Source organism: Synchiropus splendidus, chromosome 2 (genome assembly GCF_027744825.2).
Source record: "Synchiropus splendidus isolate RoL2022-P1 chromosome 2, RoL_Sspl_1.0, whole genome shotgun sequence".
Lineage (NCBI taxonomy): Eukaryota > Metazoa > Chordata > Actinopteri > Syngnathiformes > Callionymidae > Synchiropus > Synchiropus splendidus.
Window position 1 is genome coordinate 32,300,373 of NC_071335.1, and position 16,158 is coordinate 32,316,530.

The 16,158-nt window shown below is 43.0% G+C and overlaps 2 protein-coding genes across 2 annotated transcripts; both read right to left on the reverse strand.

Moving 5' to 3' along the window:
* Window positions 1-8,889: 8,889 nt before the first annotated feature.
* On the reverse strand, window positions 8,890-11,098 carry LOC128754732 (ependymin-like). Its single transcript, XM_053857561.1, has 6 exons — window positions 11,002-11,098; window positions 10,386-10,420; window positions 10,163-10,297; window positions 9,914-10,097; window positions 9,330-9,417; window positions 8,890-9,097 (listed from the first exon to the last, which is right to left on the reverse strand). The coding sequence occupies exons 1-6, from the start codon at window positions 11,075-11,077 to the stop codon at window positions 8,947-8,949; spliced, it is 669 nt and encodes a 222-aa protein (XP_053713536.1). The 5' UTR covers window positions 11,078-11,098; the 3' UTR covers window positions 8,890-8,946.
* A 1,661-nt stretch (window positions 11,099-12,759) lies between these two features.
* On the reverse strand, window positions 12,760-15,582 carry LOC128754679 (ependymin-like). Its single transcript, XM_053857479.1, has 6 exons — window positions 15,485-15,582; window positions 14,931-14,965; window positions 14,014-14,148; window positions 13,765-13,948; window positions 13,180-13,267; window positions 12,760-12,956 (listed from the first exon to the last, which is right to left on the reverse strand). Exons 1-6 carry the CDS (start codon window positions 15,558-15,560, stop codon window positions 12,806-12,808), a joined length of 669 nt encoding a protein of 222 aa, XP_053713454.1. The 5' UTR covers window positions 15,561-15,582; the 3' UTR covers window positions 12,760-12,805.
* Between the last annotated feature and the right edge of the window lie 576 nt (window positions 15,583-16,158).

The window sequence follows — 16,158 nt, forward strand, 5'->3', positions numbered from 1 at the left end:
GCAATACTAGATGTAACCAGTTGGAAAAATAATAAATAAAATAAATGTTACCATGTTGTGTACGTGTGTCGCGTCGTCAGTACGAGCATCTGTTTGCAGCCTGCAAAGAACAAGTGTTGAGATAAAACATGAACTTAAGTGTTTGACACGTGCAATATATGCTATATTTTATGCTTTGCGTGAGATATTAACGGTTATTTTTAGTTTTAAGTAGTGTATGGGTAATGTGCAGATATGTCGTGTATGAGGGTATGATATCAATATAAGATTGCTATGTATACGTATGGTGTTTATGTACGTGTTCAACTTTGTTACCCGTAATGTTACGAGACGTCATGTCAAGTTTTATGTTTAAATTTAACAGAGTGAACGGGAGCAGACACCAGTGTGGCCAAGCAGTTCAGAAGGAAGGTTAGTGCTTATGTTTGTATTGTATTTGTTGTTGTCCTCTGCAATACCACTATCCGTTAGGCTTAGTTTGGGGAAACTCAATTTTTCGTAAGCTTCCGTATGTTTTGTGGTTTCCTCTTTGTCTGCCCAGGTGTGACAGAGTTTAGTTTTATGTATCTTTTGTAATTATATTTAAAATCCTACCTGGATCTAATAGATAAACAATCCCAAAAGTTTTTTGTTGTCCTTTTCTCACAAACCCATCACGGAATTGAAGTGAAGCCGCCAGCACTCAGCATCCAAGTGGAAATAGCCAAACAGAAACTTCCATGTACAGATAGGAAACTTCCATAAAAATGATTTAAGGGACATATTTCACAATGGGCGTGGTCTTCTTTTTTCAGCCAAATTTGTAGCTAGAGAAGTTTAACTACAACAAAATGACTGATTTACATCACACTGCAAAAATAAACAAATAAATAAAATCGTGTAACAAATACAGTACAGCAAATTGCAGTTTAGCTTTGGCATTCAACAGTTGAACAGAGCATTCGTTCAGAATGTACGTTTGTAAGTCTTATCAGATTGTGAAGTCGACTTCAGGCCCACAAAGTTTCACTGGACACATCAACCAGAGCCACTCATTCTGTGTGTTCAGTTAACACCTGTGTCAACACCCACACCCAGCCACTCCAACGCATGACTGATCAGTTGTTTTCCAGCACTGATGGCTCCTGACTTGAACAGGATCTCTCCCCACTAACTGCGGAACCGCTGTCCTGAGAGCAGCCGTGCGTGAATCAACAGAACTGGTCACAACATAGGTTAACCACCACCCACCCACACACACACCCACGGAGCGTCCTGGGTCTGACCTCAGTGACTGACAGGAGCGCCGGGGAATGGGCTGCGCTGGGCGGCATACTAACATCCAAGAGGAGTCTCTCCTGAGTGAAGAGCACCAGCAGGTCAGAGATAATGAACCTGCCTCGTGAATGCAGTGAACAAGACGTTTCCTGCCTTTGTGTTTGTTTGACTCTCGCAGGATTTCATCTCTGAGATGAAGCGGTCAGAAACCTGCAGTCAACGCTGCGATGACATCACGATGTCAGGTCAGCGCTGCCCGTGGCCTTTAGAGAAGAGAAAACTCATAATTCAATTGAAGGATCGGCTTTACAAATACCACTTTTTACGAGAGTAAACTGGGTTCTGCAGGTCTGGTCGTCAGGATCAAAAGTCTGTTTTGCTTCAACAAGTCAATTTCAGCTGCGTTGTTGTGTGCGTGGAGGGAATGAAACTGAACTCCACGATATCTCACTCGCAGTAAATGGAAGTTTGCAACCAAATAGCTTTCTACGTCACTCGCTCGTGTTCCTGCTGAGGGGATTCTGTCTGGATGTTTTCGCTGGACGTAAATATCATTCGCCCTGAGGGTCATGACGACACAGATATAGACAGACTAACTTCTGAGGCGGCTCTGAATATTTCATCTCTGTGGACGGAGCTAAGTAAAACAGCGCGAGAATTCAGTCACCAGACCTGGATAAGAAGCAAAAATAGTTGTTTGTAAACAATCCGCAGCACTAACTTCCTGGTCGGCGCTGCAGCCTTCAGGGAGTTGTTGGCTTCAATCAGTCCTCTGAGTGCTCTGGTTTCCTCCCTCAATCCATAAAAATACTGGGATAAATCGCTGACCTTCGTTTTACCACAGGTGTGAGAGTCAGGTGACCTGTGTCCCCTGCCTCATGCTCATCTCAGGCGTTCCACAGTTGTCTGATACTTCATGTACTGTAGTAACGCTCCCATTCCCAGTGTGGGAATAAAGGAGGACGATGGTGATAATTATACATCAGCAACAACAATAACACATTCATTTAATTAGACTCATTCAATTCAGTTTGAATGGAGTCTGTGGAAGAGGGTGCAGGCAGGGACGGATCAGATATTGGAGTGTCCGCCAGAGAGAAGGAGCCTGGGCCTGGACGCTGGGAGTGAGCAGGAATATTCCGTATGGAACTGTGCTACATGCTCTTCAACATCGGTTCTGAGAAATTTGAACACTAAATAAGTGGGAAACAATTTCTAAATGAGTAAGAAATTTAGCGCAGTGTGATATTCTGAGACGCCGCGATGGTCCTGAGGCGACCTTTGTGTCGGCTGAGCCATGTCTACTTCAGACACCTGGTGAAGCTCGGTAGGTTGGAACAAAAACTCGCGCCACCCTGGGATGAGTCTGTCTCTAACCTGTGAGCTTTACATCAGGGCTTCTTAACCTGTTTGATCTCGGGGCCCACCTTTTCCAGAACAGATGAGCCTGGGGCCCCTTCAAGTACTAGAACTGATTCATTACTCTTCATTTCATTTGAGTTCAATAACCATATTTATTCGACTTATTCGACACGTAAACAAACCAAACCTCATCTCAAAGATTTATTGGTCAGCAACAGAACCAGGTGCGAGTCATGCTCATCAGATTTACTACAGAAAAAAAATACACTTGATACAAGAAAATTGTTAACACTGTACGTGATGAATAACCTTCTAAATATAATAAAATAATGTCAAAATATCATAAAATAAAATATTTTATTTTATTTCCAAAATAAACCCCAAAGAAGTGTAAATGAAAGTATTGCCATAAAATTTTCTATTTATTTTAAAAACTGATTCAAAAGTTGCTTACATTTCCTTTAGCATTTTTCTTTCCAAGAACTTCTCCATAGTTGTTGACTATCACAGATTTGCAGCTGCCAAGTCAATATCATGACACACTACTGCCACCATACGTGGCTGATGTATTAAAACTGAGCGTCTTGTGGCCCTCACCGCCCAAAGGTGTAAAACAAAAAACGTTTAGCTGCCCTCCAGGGGGCGCTCACGGCCCAACCATGGGCCCCGGTCCTATGGTTGAGAATCACGGCTTTAAATGAAATGATCAGATGAAATGTCACCAAAAATATGTGTTACGTGAAATGATCTTAACATCCATCCATTACGTTCGACCCATACCGTTTAAATGGATAAACACATTCAAGTTCAATCCATCCACCGATCCATGTAATCTGTGATTTAAGATAAAGTAATCCCCTTTAATTTGTTTGGTAAAAGTCACCCTCTGTGACAGATTTTCATGGATCATTGTGATGCTGGGGACAGTCCTGTTCCGCCTCCTCAGCAAGCGCCAACATAATCCACAGGGACTGTTGACAGAGCTCTCACCTTCCCTCCAAGTCCTCAGTTAGAATGAGCTCACCGTCTGTATGTCCTCAACTCTTGTGTTTCCGAACCTAGAACTTCTGACCAGCGCCTTCTTCAGCAGACAGCGTTGCTTGAGAGTCAACTCTTTGCCAGAGAGTGAAAGCCTCCCCCGATTTTCGGGGCTCAGGATGCTAAGTGGCTGACTAATAATTCAAATTATGGAGGTTCGGCGCCAGGCTCCTTCTGCGCTGAGCCAAATCCTAATTCAAAACTCGGCCGCATTGGCAGTGTTGATGTTTTCCCAGTGCCCACATGAGTTCCCCTCGTGGATTTTAGGTAGAATACTGGGAATGAGGTAAAATGGGTAATTCATTTGTCCAGATGGAACAGCTGGACACGACTTCAGGGGGGCAGCTGAGATTCACGCCGCGAACGTCAAGGCAGAACCTGTGAAAAATGGCACGATGCAAAACTTTTGTGACGCCTCAAACATTACCCTCATTCACCAAATACTGCCACCTATTACGGAAGCAATACATGACAAACGCGGCCAGACAAATGACTCTTCTTTCCTCTCCTGTGAGTTTCCTATGCCTGAGTAATAAGCACTGCAGTGCTGGATTTATTCACACCCTTTTGAAAGCTCTTCAACCCTGCAATCTTGTGAGCAGTAAACAGACACACTCATGCCTCACTCGGTGTGTGTGCTGAGTACCCACAGTGGCTCAGGCGCTAGCATGGTTAACAGACCAAACACTTTCACTGCAGATTGGATTTTGAATGTTCCAGTGAGAAACAAGCTTTGTTTGAACATCAGGACAATGATGTTTTGTTCATGTAAGTTGATCAAGTCCCAAAGGTGACCCAAAGTTTTTGCCTTAAAAAATTATCTCAACACTCTTTAGTCACCGCTGTGAGATTTTGACAAAAGAAAAACCCATCTTGACGTTGATGTATCTTGAGGTTCAAAAAAACTAGGGCCCTTGCTCCTACGAGAGACAATTGCTCAGGATTTTATAAACATAAACATGTTTACACTGTTCTCTGAGTCTTTCAGAAAATATTTGTGCCGCACCTCAGTCTCTGTTGCACTGCTGTAAAACCCAGGAAGCTGCTGCTTCATCTGACACCAACAGAGAGGACGTACTGTACTGTTGTTGTTGGTGTTACTTCAATAAAAGTAAAACTAATGTCAACAAAGTTAAGCTCTGCCAACAGTGCCGATCTCCTGGACGACCGGAGACAAGAAGCAGCAGCTGAGACCGGCTGTGGTGTCAGAACTTTAGACATATGGGCAAAAACAACACATTTTTGAGTGCATTAATGTAAATAAAAGATGTGAGGATTTCTTGATTCAAGTTCAGAACATTGCCCAGTTTGTTTCATGAGTCAGTCACCATGCTGGACCCCATTTTCAAAACTAGTATAGGAGTGATCCTCATGTATTTTTTAAGCCAGGTGCACCACTGACCTTTCTACGGTGCAGACAGCATCACTGCACCTGCGGCTTATAGACCAGTGTAGCTCATGTATGAACAAGACCCATTTCACTTCTTAAATTTAGTGGGTGCAGCTCATATTACAATGCACACTATAGTCCGGAATTTACTGTACATTCAATAAATAAAATAAAAAAGTGCTTTGTGGTTGAAATTGAGCTATGTCTAATGCCAACCTGTACAGCTGAGCTCTGACATCAGAGCACTGGCAATGATCCGTTTAATGCCTAAGAATGTGGGAAAATCACCTGAAATGTTATTTTCTGTTATCGATTACAAGAGAAGAAAAAGCCGGCATTTAATTTCAACTGACAAGAAATATGAGCTGGTGATAAACCAGCTCTGAGACTGAGGCAGAAATGTTGAACTAAAACTGTGACAAATTGTTGTTTATAACAAAAAACCAAAAAAACCTAAATAAATAAACAGAGGAAGCACACTCTTGGCAGGAGTGTCTTCCACGATGATAGACGATGTTCACAACTGTAGCAAAGTAAAAGTACAAATCATTTCCATTATATATAGTGGTGTCAAACATTTTAGTCCCTAAAAAAAGACTTTCTCAAATGAAGTACAGATACTCAAAATCTGGACTCAAACACAGGAACAAGAACAACAAGCTTTCCGATTGGTTGGCTCTTCCTTTTCCCTCCCTAAACTCCACTTTCTTGCCAAGAACAGTACATGCTGCGGGTGTGTCTCAACATTTAGCTCCAGCAAAAGCCCAATTTTCTACCTCCATCTATATGTGTTTTGAAAGCTTTTTCAGCTTCATCTTATACTCTCCACTTGTCTGGGACCATATCGAGTTTAAAGTTTGTTTGCTGTCGATACAAACTGAAATATTAAAAAAGATATTGGAAAGACTTCTTGCCTCAGGCGCTCTGAAGCAGCAGGATTCCTCAGATGACCCCTGACCTCAGGTTCCACGGGGCGCTGCTCCAAACTGACACAGCGATGTTTCCTCTGGTTGCAGTAAACAGCTGGCTGACACCTACCTCACTGGCTCCTGCGAAAAACATCAATGATGGAAAGTGAGACTTCAGTGATTCAAGCAGTCGTTTTGACAGCAACTTTATACAAACAACCTCCTCTTTCTTTTGTTTACTGTGCAGGGATCCTTCTTCCTGTGTAGAACAAGACAAACTGTTGGATAAATAACACTCATGCTTGGTGGACAAGTGAGTTTGACAGACCTTTATGAGGGAATATTTATTATTTATCATCACACGACTGCACTGTGTTGGTTAATATTGAACTGATGGATCTGAGCATCTGGAACAGCTTGAGAAGTCTTGCTTACATAGCAAAAGTTGAGTCTCATGTGCAGTTAAAGATGAAGAAAAGTATTGTTTGGGGCTTCTGTCAGTCAAAATGACCTGCTTTAACATATATTTAAGCTAAAATGACCCTTCATGTTCATGTATTAAGAAGCTATAAACAATGAATTGTCAGATAAATGTCACACACCTGAGAGTAGTTCAAGGTTACATCTCCAAATCTTGGTCCATTAATTGGCAGCTCCACTGATGGCACATGAAATATGAATAAATGAGTGGATGGAGTGAAAACAGAGTCTGTGGGGAGCTGAGCGAGCACTCTGGAGATGATATCTGTAGTCGGTGAATAATTGTGAGCAGACGTCCATCTTCCTCTCCGCGGTCGCCAGAGAGCTTCATCGCGTTCTCACACAAGGTCAGGTCCACACAGCGGAGACACACACACACACACACACACAAAGAGAATATTGTTTGTTCCTTCTCCCTGAACATTAGGCGAGAATTGTGTGCCTTTCTCGCACAGATAACACCTTTTAATGCAGGTTTCCTTTTGCAGCATTTATGTCATGAATGAAGTGACACAGTATCTCCACTGTGAAACTGAGCAGCCCTCACCTACTGCTGGACCTTCTGAACACATTAACCGAAGTTGTGAGGTGACGTACTTCCACTTCTATCAAGAGTATTCATAAATTCATCGACGGAGAACTTTCCCTCACAGCGAGGGCTCAGTCGTGCTATTTAAGCCTCAGTAATTCCTCTCCATAGGAGGCGCTCATTTGCATGTGAGCAAAGCATCAGATGTGGCTGAGAAAGCCTGTAATCACTGAAGCAGCTTGGCTCGATAATCACATCCGCCGGGTCGGTGAGTAGAATTCAGCCGGATTCTCGGCTGATGCCGACTGTGGAGAGCCTTCTCCAGAGACAACAGCGCTTGTTTTTGAGTGACGGCAGAGATGTGGGAGTGAGATTGTACCTGGGCTGACGTGTTTATTCAGCATTAAAGCTACGCCTACGTATGTCAACTTCAACTACTTCCTTAAATAAAAAGCACTTGGCAACAACAAAACATGTGCTGTTTATCAGATGGATTCATAACTATAACAATGTTAAAATGTAGTAGCAATAATAATAATAATTTATAGAAAATATATTCTGGTAGTTACTTCTATTATTACTCTTTACTTTTATTCATTTATTTTATTTTGTGGTTTATTTGTTTTTATTATTTTCTATTCTATTTTATTGTTATTATTAATATTGTGTTTTGTTCATTATTGCAAGATGTATCCAAGCACTTTTCTACTTGGTGGGATCCTCACTGACCTTGGCAATAGAGCTGATTCTGATTCTGGTTGTTGCCTCTGTGACTCGGGGACTTGTACCAGCAAAGGTGTGGAAAAGTTTAATGAAAATTTCCACCTCACTTGCTTGCCCTTGTATTTCAGCAACAAAACTGCATTTCACTTGTGTTTCACTAAAGAAAAGAGGAGCCAGAAATTTTATATATATATATATTATTTTATTTCTGTTTTCTCTCATGCATAAAAGCACCTTTAAAATACAGTCTCACCGTCAAAGTGGCGATGGTTTGCGATTACCTTCCATCCATTCGTCCATATGCGCTCAGACGGAGCGTGACGCTGCTTCAAAAAACGGGATTAAAGCGCGAGCCAAGTGGAGGACGGTGTTTTTCGATTGAGCAACAGCACCCTCCTTTGGACAGTATTGTTACTACAATATAAAAAAAGAACTGACGTAGCGGTGGAATTTCGTCCCTGAGTCTGAACTGTCGTATCAGGAGCCTCAAGTCAAAGCGTGTTGTGGAGTGGATCGGCGCTTCCAAGGAAAAAGATGGAGCTGGTTTGACACGCGCTTCCTGAAGATTAGCAGCTTGAGATCAAAAACCTGAAGCAAAACGCTGCGACTCGCCTGTTGTTTCTGTGTCCTTGTGTGAACCGACGGAACTCTCTGCTCTAAAGTCTCTTCAGCCTTTTTGCAACTATTGTAACGCGATGTCAGATCATTTTGAAATCGAGAGCGCCACCAACTGAACTCACTGGCCAACTACACCTTCAAATAAATAAATAAATATTTAAATAAATCTCGAAAGGGTCTCTAAAGGAACAGTTGCATAACTGAGATTAAGGAGATTTAAAAAAAAAAAATCATGAATGATAGAAAAAGGCAAGTAAAAATGGTATTTATATTTTTTCTGTATATATTTGTGAAATACTAATACAACAACAATTGGATCATTCATATTTAATTTGCCGAAAATATTGGTAGGGTTAGGTTTGGGTAATCTTCACATATTGATCTTCATCAAGCTATTCTGCTTTTATATATGATTATAATGGATACTGTTGTAGCTTCATATTGGCATTGCAATTACACATTTGAAGGTGCTGGATGTTACACAAAAAATAGCATCTTTTGGATAGGAACTATTGGACCTTAAAAGTGACCCACTCATCATGAATCTCACTAAAAAGGCCTTTTTTAATGAAAAAGACAAGTGGTTGAAGCCATCGTGACTTTATTCTGAATCATCCGGGGCCAACATGGATGCTCTCCTGTCACTTCATGCCCTTGGCCTCTCGGACCAGAGACTTCAGAGCGGTCAGCATGGTCTCAGGGGCGTCCGACTCCTCCAGCTTGGCTTTGCGGCAGAAGAATGGAAGGATATAATCCCCAGGGTCCACGGTGCCAAGCACCCAGTTGAAGGTGCTGTAACATGAAGACAGTGAGGAGTTAGAAGACAAAGAGGTGGACACATCAGCTCAGCCCTGGTCTCCAGTCCGTCACACAGACAGACAACTTCCTGCATCAAACCTGGGCTGTGGGAGGAAAGCAGAGTGTCTGGTGCAAACCTACAGTTAAGACATCCAGCCCAATCCAAATGCAGGGATTCCTCCAGGAGGAGCTGCTACATGGCATTGTGTGTCAACATGAGACCCACCTGATCGTATGCCATCCCTCCTCAGGGGTGAAGATGGAGTAAGCCACTGGGATGCAGCCGACCTCTGTGAAGACAAACGTGTATAGGGCTGGAGAGCGGAGAAAGGAAGAAGGTGACAGCATTAGTTCCAACAGAGACAGAGACTCAACATTTATCTGACACGGTTGTTACTCCAAAACAGAGCTGGTAAAGAGCCATACTTTAGTGTCTCTGAGTAGTAGCAGTAGTACTCCTATAATCCTAATACTTTATTCATTCTCCTTCACATTGCATTGACTTTAAAGTTCTTATTATGGTCCACAAACATGCTCCTACGTTATATTTACATTAATGATTTATAGAATATGATTCTTTTTTTTTTTACATTTCGAAAAATACCCAAAAAATAAAAACTGAATTCCTTTTTGCCGTTCGGATCATTTACACGCAGCAGACACCTGGATCTATTGCAGTAGAGTTTGTGTTTGGCCTGCAACTTGGACTGGTCTGAGTTTAACATTTTGAAAATGGAAGGGAGAATTCATCCAAAAAGACGAAAGAAAGGAAAAGAATGACACGACAGATGAAGACATATTGGCTCTCACCGTTGCCTGGCAGCGTGCCAAACCAGTTGTTGACCAGCACTCCCATGCCGAAGCTGGAGGAGGAGCCCATGACCACCTGACCCAACAGCTGGGCGTCTTCAGGGACACGCATGGGTTGGAAGGTTGCGTTCAGTCGCTTCATCCTGCAGGAGAACGTCCTCCAGTTGATTTCATACATGACTTTCTGAAAAGGAACCATTCCACCATGTAACAGGGGACTCAGACTCGGACTTGGGAGGCGTGTCTCACCTTGCCAAAGAGCAGCACCCGCTGAATGGGCGAGGTTCCATTTCCTGTCAGGTTTGACACGGACATCTTCACCCTCTGACCGAAAGCATCGTAGGACATGGTTCCTGTCGACGCCATGAGTCCATCATCAGACATCTGAAGAGAGGTGAAAGCAGTCATGACTGACAGGGTTACAAAAGGAAGTCTGGAGATCAGAGTGTGTTTTGAGTTCAGACAGACTCACCGTCGTGAAGCCTCCATGCAGCAGAGGGGGAGACACTGTGCTCAAGAAGGAGTCAGAGTCAGCTTTGACAGTGGAGGTGGAAGCACATATCTGCCTGTTGTGCTCGTGTTCATAAGGAATCATGCAATTTCAGATCAGAATATTCTGATTCCTTTATTTTGAATATGTCTCATATCTTTACCACAGAATGGCAAGCCACAACCTAACCACATGACACAGCCAACCAATCGCTGTATTGCGTTAATATGATGCGCTTTTAATTATTAATCTTCCGACTTCTAACCGACTTTAATTCACAAAAAAATTCAAAAGGATTAAGGTAAGAAAAAGGTTTAAATACATACTTTGAATTCAAAAGCCGCGCTATTTTCAAACATTAAATGTAACTGTCGAACAAATATTTAAAACCAGACAAAAGAAAATAAGAGATAATGAATTGCTTAAACTAATTTTTACGCACATTAGTAACAGAAATAGAAAAGTACATTTGCAAAGTCAGATTTAGCTGTTAACTGTTTAGAAGCCACAGTGAAGGCAAACTGAATAAAGACATATTTAAAAGATTCATCATGAAGATTTTCCCTTGAGCGTTTCCTCTTGAGTGATCGATGCTCACCACAGGGTTTGGGGGCCTGAGCAGCACAGACGGCCACCAACAGGGCCAGCAAAGACAACACGCCGGTGGTCTTCATCCTGAGGCGCTGGGAGAGGAGTCTGGTCTGGTGCGCTGAGGCGCTGCAGCTGATATAGCTGGCTGCACATGGAGCTTTCTCACAGCTGGTACAACAATGAGCAGAGCCAAGGCAGATAAGGTGGCTCCACTGTGGCATGGAGCTACAAACTATTTCAGTTCCAATACAGTCACGTGCCGTGGAGGTGAGAAGATGGTCACGACATGAACCACCTGAAAGACCCTGCTCTGGGGGAGGAGCTGAAAAGGGCCCTGAGACTAGTGAATTCACATCCTGGACAGTGAACAACAACTGTCCCACACTTCACTCATCCTCATTGAACTGGAAGATCACTGTAATGGTGAGCTTTGGTGCTGTTTGTCAAAAGATAAGAGTGACTTGGGAAAATGATCAGCTGGGCTTCCTGACGCCTCTCAGATACAACAGAGGCGGTGCAACTATACTAACAATATGGGAGGAAACCAGAGTGCCAGGCGCTCTTCATTTTAAAATAGAGAGCCTAACCACACTTGTATGACAAGATGAACATATTTATATTGAATATGTCAAAAATATGTCTCAGGTTTGAGCAGTCTTCACTTATCTCATTCACCGTAGCAATAAAACTATTCTGTTTCTGATCTTATATATGAAGAAAACTGTTGTAGCTTGATATTGAAATTGCAATTACACATTTGAAGTTGCTGGATATTAAAGAATTTGATGCAACTTCAAAAACATATTTCTTTAATCCTCTCTCAAACGGATACAGTTCATTGATCCATCTGTTGTGATGCTTGCTTTATGTCCTCTACAGGCCACCATAGGCTAGGACTTCTGCGCTTCTTTCTTTGCGGCTCGATCTAAGAACGTTGTTGAGGAACATGTTGAGCATGCAGACTGTACTGTTTAACCTTCTTCTCAGTTTCTTCACACATTCAGTGTGTAGCCTCTGAACCTGTCACATCACAGCTCCCGCCATTTTGTTTCAGTATAGACGCGCATTTTGACCTGTTGTGCAAGACGTTAACTTCATCATGATTCTGGAGCTGGTGTCAACAACATGGTGCCCATAGGCACCAGGTAGCCTGCGCAAAAATAAAATAAATAAATAAAAATAATAATTCGAATTTTCATGAAAATTCTTCTTAGAGAACATAACATGTTTATTACATGAAAATTCTTCTTAAGAAGCTCTAAGAAGAATTTTCATGTAATAAACATGTTATTATGTTCGATTTTTGTGATTCCCTTTTTGAGACCAGTATTTGAGAGGAATATCATTTATCATCCATTGTTTATCGTGATTTCAGAAGTGTGTACCGAACCGATGGTCACACAGTTGGAGTTATGTTTATCCAATTGTAAGTTGGACTTTTGACTTCTTTCATGCATGTTCTAAGGAAGCTTGCGCCCTCTAGCTAATGCTAGCCCACCTTGAAGATTGACTCAAGTTAACAATGTGCAACTGATGAACAATTTGTTTGACCTTTAGCTTTTCTTACGGGTGAATAATGCGTAGAATTTCTTTCAGGTTGCAAAATGTATTGAGTCAGTGCAGCAGTTTTCCTCTTGTCAGCAGTCGCAGCTTTCATAAGCTGATGTTGACTTCACTGAGCAGCCAGTTATAGGAGCTTAAAAGTGACCCACTCATCATGAAAAAGGCCCTTTTTAAATGAAAAAGACAAGTGGTTGAAGCCATCGTGACTTTATTCTGAATCATCCGGGGCCAACATGGATGCTCTCCTGTCACTTCATGCCCTTGGCCTCTCGGACCAGAGACTTCAGAGCGGTCAGCATGGTCTCAGGGGCGTCCGACTCCTCCAGCTTGGCTTTGCGGCAGAAGAAGGGAGGGATAAAAACCCCAGGGTCCACGGTGCCAAGCACCCAGTTGAAGGTGCTGTAACATGAAGACAGTGAGGAGTTAGAAGACAAAGAGGTGGACACATCAGCTCAGTCCTGGTCTCCAGTCCGTCACACAGACAGACAACTTCCTGCATCAAACCTGGGCTGTGGGAGGAAAGCAGAGTGTCCTACAGTCAAGACGTCCAAAGATAGAGCCCAATCCAAACATAGGGTTTCCTCCTGGACTTCTAATGTCAACTCATCCACATGAGACCCACCTGAGCATATTCCATCCCTCCTCAGGGGTGTAGATGGAGTAAGTCAGTGGGATGCAGCCAACCTCTGTGAAGACAAATGTGTATCGGGCTGGAGAGAAGAAGAAGGGTGACAGCATTAGTTACAATTCTTTCACTCTCCGACCCGTCTGACGACAGTATTTTACTCTCAAAAGAGACAGAGACTCAACGTTTATTTGACATACTTGAGGTTCTCTGAGCAGCCACCATCTTCCACTGTAGTGAGGTCACTGATCTCTGAATGAGGTGAATTTATTTTTTAAACACACCGTCCTGTACAGAGATGTGATGCCATCTACTCATCACAAGAAGGTCTGCTGAGCTGCAGTAGAGGCAGGGAACCTCTGAGGTTGTGAATTATTGAACTGCATTGCTGTCTTTCTTTTATACGTCTAATGAATGGGGTTTCATTCCCCTTCACCTCTCAGCCCTGAAGTAGAGATCAGGAGATGGACCTGGCTGTGTTTTCAGTTCCAAGGTACATGTCAGTTGCCTTTAAAGTTCTTATTATGGTCCGTAAATATGCGTCGAGGTCGACTTGAAAGATGAAGACATATTGGCTCTCACCGTTGCCTGGCAGCGTGCCAAACCAGTTGTTGACCAGCACTCCCATGCCGAAGCTGGAGGAGGAGCCCATGACCACCTGAGCCAACAGCTGAGCGTCCTCAGGGACACGCATGGGTTGGAAGGTTGCATTCAGCGGCTTCATCCTGCAGGAGAACGTCCTCCAGTTGATTTCATACATGATTTTCTGAAATGGAACCATTCCACAATGTAACAGGGGACTCAGACTCGGACTTGGGAGGCGTGTCTCACCTTGCCAAAGAGCAGCACACGGTCAATGGGCGAGGTTACATTTCCTGTCAGGCTCATCATTGTCATATGCACCCTCTGACTGAAAGCATCGTAGGACATGGTTCCCGTCGACCCCATGAGTCCATCATCAGACATCTGAAGAGAGGCAGATGTTTATTTCAAGCCCACGTCAAACAACTTGGTCTGAGGGACCAAAAAGTGGCAGAGAGAAGTCCATTGCCAGTCGTCTTCAGAAGGTCTCTGATCATGCAACTCTCAGTCATTCCTCCTCGCTATTGTTCATCTTCTCTGGCAAATTTCCACCACACCATCTTGTACCTCAACTCTCAGCTTTGCCGGGAAGAGAACGCGGGCATCTTCACTTGCTCCTCTCTGTCTTCACAGACCTGTGGCAGAATGTAGCCCTGGTATCACCATGGATGGTGAGGTTCCTTGAGAACCTTGAGTCTCCTCACTTCCTGCTGAGAGCTCACCGGGATGGGCCGTGGTCTTGTGTTGCTTTCCAAGTGGGCAACTCTCTCCTCTTGTTGACTTTTCACTTCACTGTCACCATCTTGGACTCCACTATCATACCTTCTCTGTTCTCCATGATGAGCCTGCTTATGTCTGACTCCTCCGGACTCCCCATGATCTCATCTGACAGGCCTCCCTCCAGTCCTGGTCAGTCTCCACCACTTGTGGAGTCGTTGCACTTGGTGTCTTCTCCTTTGACATGCCCACGATGACCCACAGTTTTCTCTGTTGTTTCCCCTCCCAGAGTCTTCAGCAGCCTCTTCTTTACTTAACTGAACCTTTCTTTTTAGTGATATACCGTCGTGGTAGTTCAGGAGGTGAAAGATGTCATGAGTGACCGGGTCAAGAATGGAAGTCTGGAGATCAGAAATATCAGAGTGTAGTTTGAGTTCAGGCAGACTCACCGTCGTGAAGCCTCCATGCAGCAGAGGGGGAGACACTGTGGACAAGAAGAAGTCAGAGTCAGCTTGTGGTTGAATCATATGTCTGTTGTTCTCACGTGTTCATAAGGAATCCAGCTTTAGATCAAAATATTCTGAGACAAAAATGGAATAAAAAAGCCTAATCTTAATCGTATTAATGGAAAATACTCAGATTAACTTCTGATATAACAAGAGACAAACTGAATTTTTTTTTTTTTCCTGAAACATTGTTTTAAATAAGACAGAAATATATATTTTACTGACAAGCAAGTATTTAAATACATATTTTGAATCCAAAAGTTGCACTATTTTCAAATATTAAATGTAACTGTCGAACAAATATGCCAGACAAAAGAAAATAAGAGATAATGAATCGTTAAAAACAAGTGGCAGAAATAGAATTGTAAAATGATTTTATATATATATGACATATATTTTAAATCTGCAAATGTTAAGAATGCACAGTAAAATGGCAACCGGAATAACAGAAAACATAATGAGCAAATTAATATTTTAGCGTCACTGAGGCGACTCACCACAGGGTTTGGGGGCCTGAGCAGCACAGACGGCCACCAACAGGGCCAGCAAAGACAACACGCCGGTGGTCTTCATCCTGAGGCGCTGGGAGAGGAGTCTGGTCTGGTGCGCTGAGACGCTGCAGCTGATATAGCTGGCTACACATGGAGCTTTCTCACAGCTGATCCAATATTGAATGTAACCAAGACAGATAAGAGCGTTGCACTGTGGCATGGAGCTACAAACAATTTCAGTTCCTGTCACACACTTCAATGTTGTTCAGATGATGTCAACTTTGTGGGGGCTATCCAATAGACCCCGCTGTGGCGGAGGAGCTGAAAAGGGCTGAGAACGCATGCAGTTAATTCTCAAAATGGTTGTTATAACTTAAGGTTTATACAGTGCATGAGCGACTACAAATATTGTCCCATACTTCACTCATCCTCACTGTAATGGTGAGCTTTGGTGCTGTTTGCAAAAAGATAAGAGTGACTTGGGAAAATGATCAGCTGGACTTCCTGACACCTTTTAGATACTTCACCAACAGAGGCGACGCAACTACAGAGGGCAGGAAACCAGAGTGCCTGGAGGAAACAGCACATGGGCGAGATCCCAAGAGCAGGCAGTCTTCAATTTACAATTGAAAGCGCCACCTACTGAGCTCTGAAAATGAGGACCAAGTCACTCAATATTC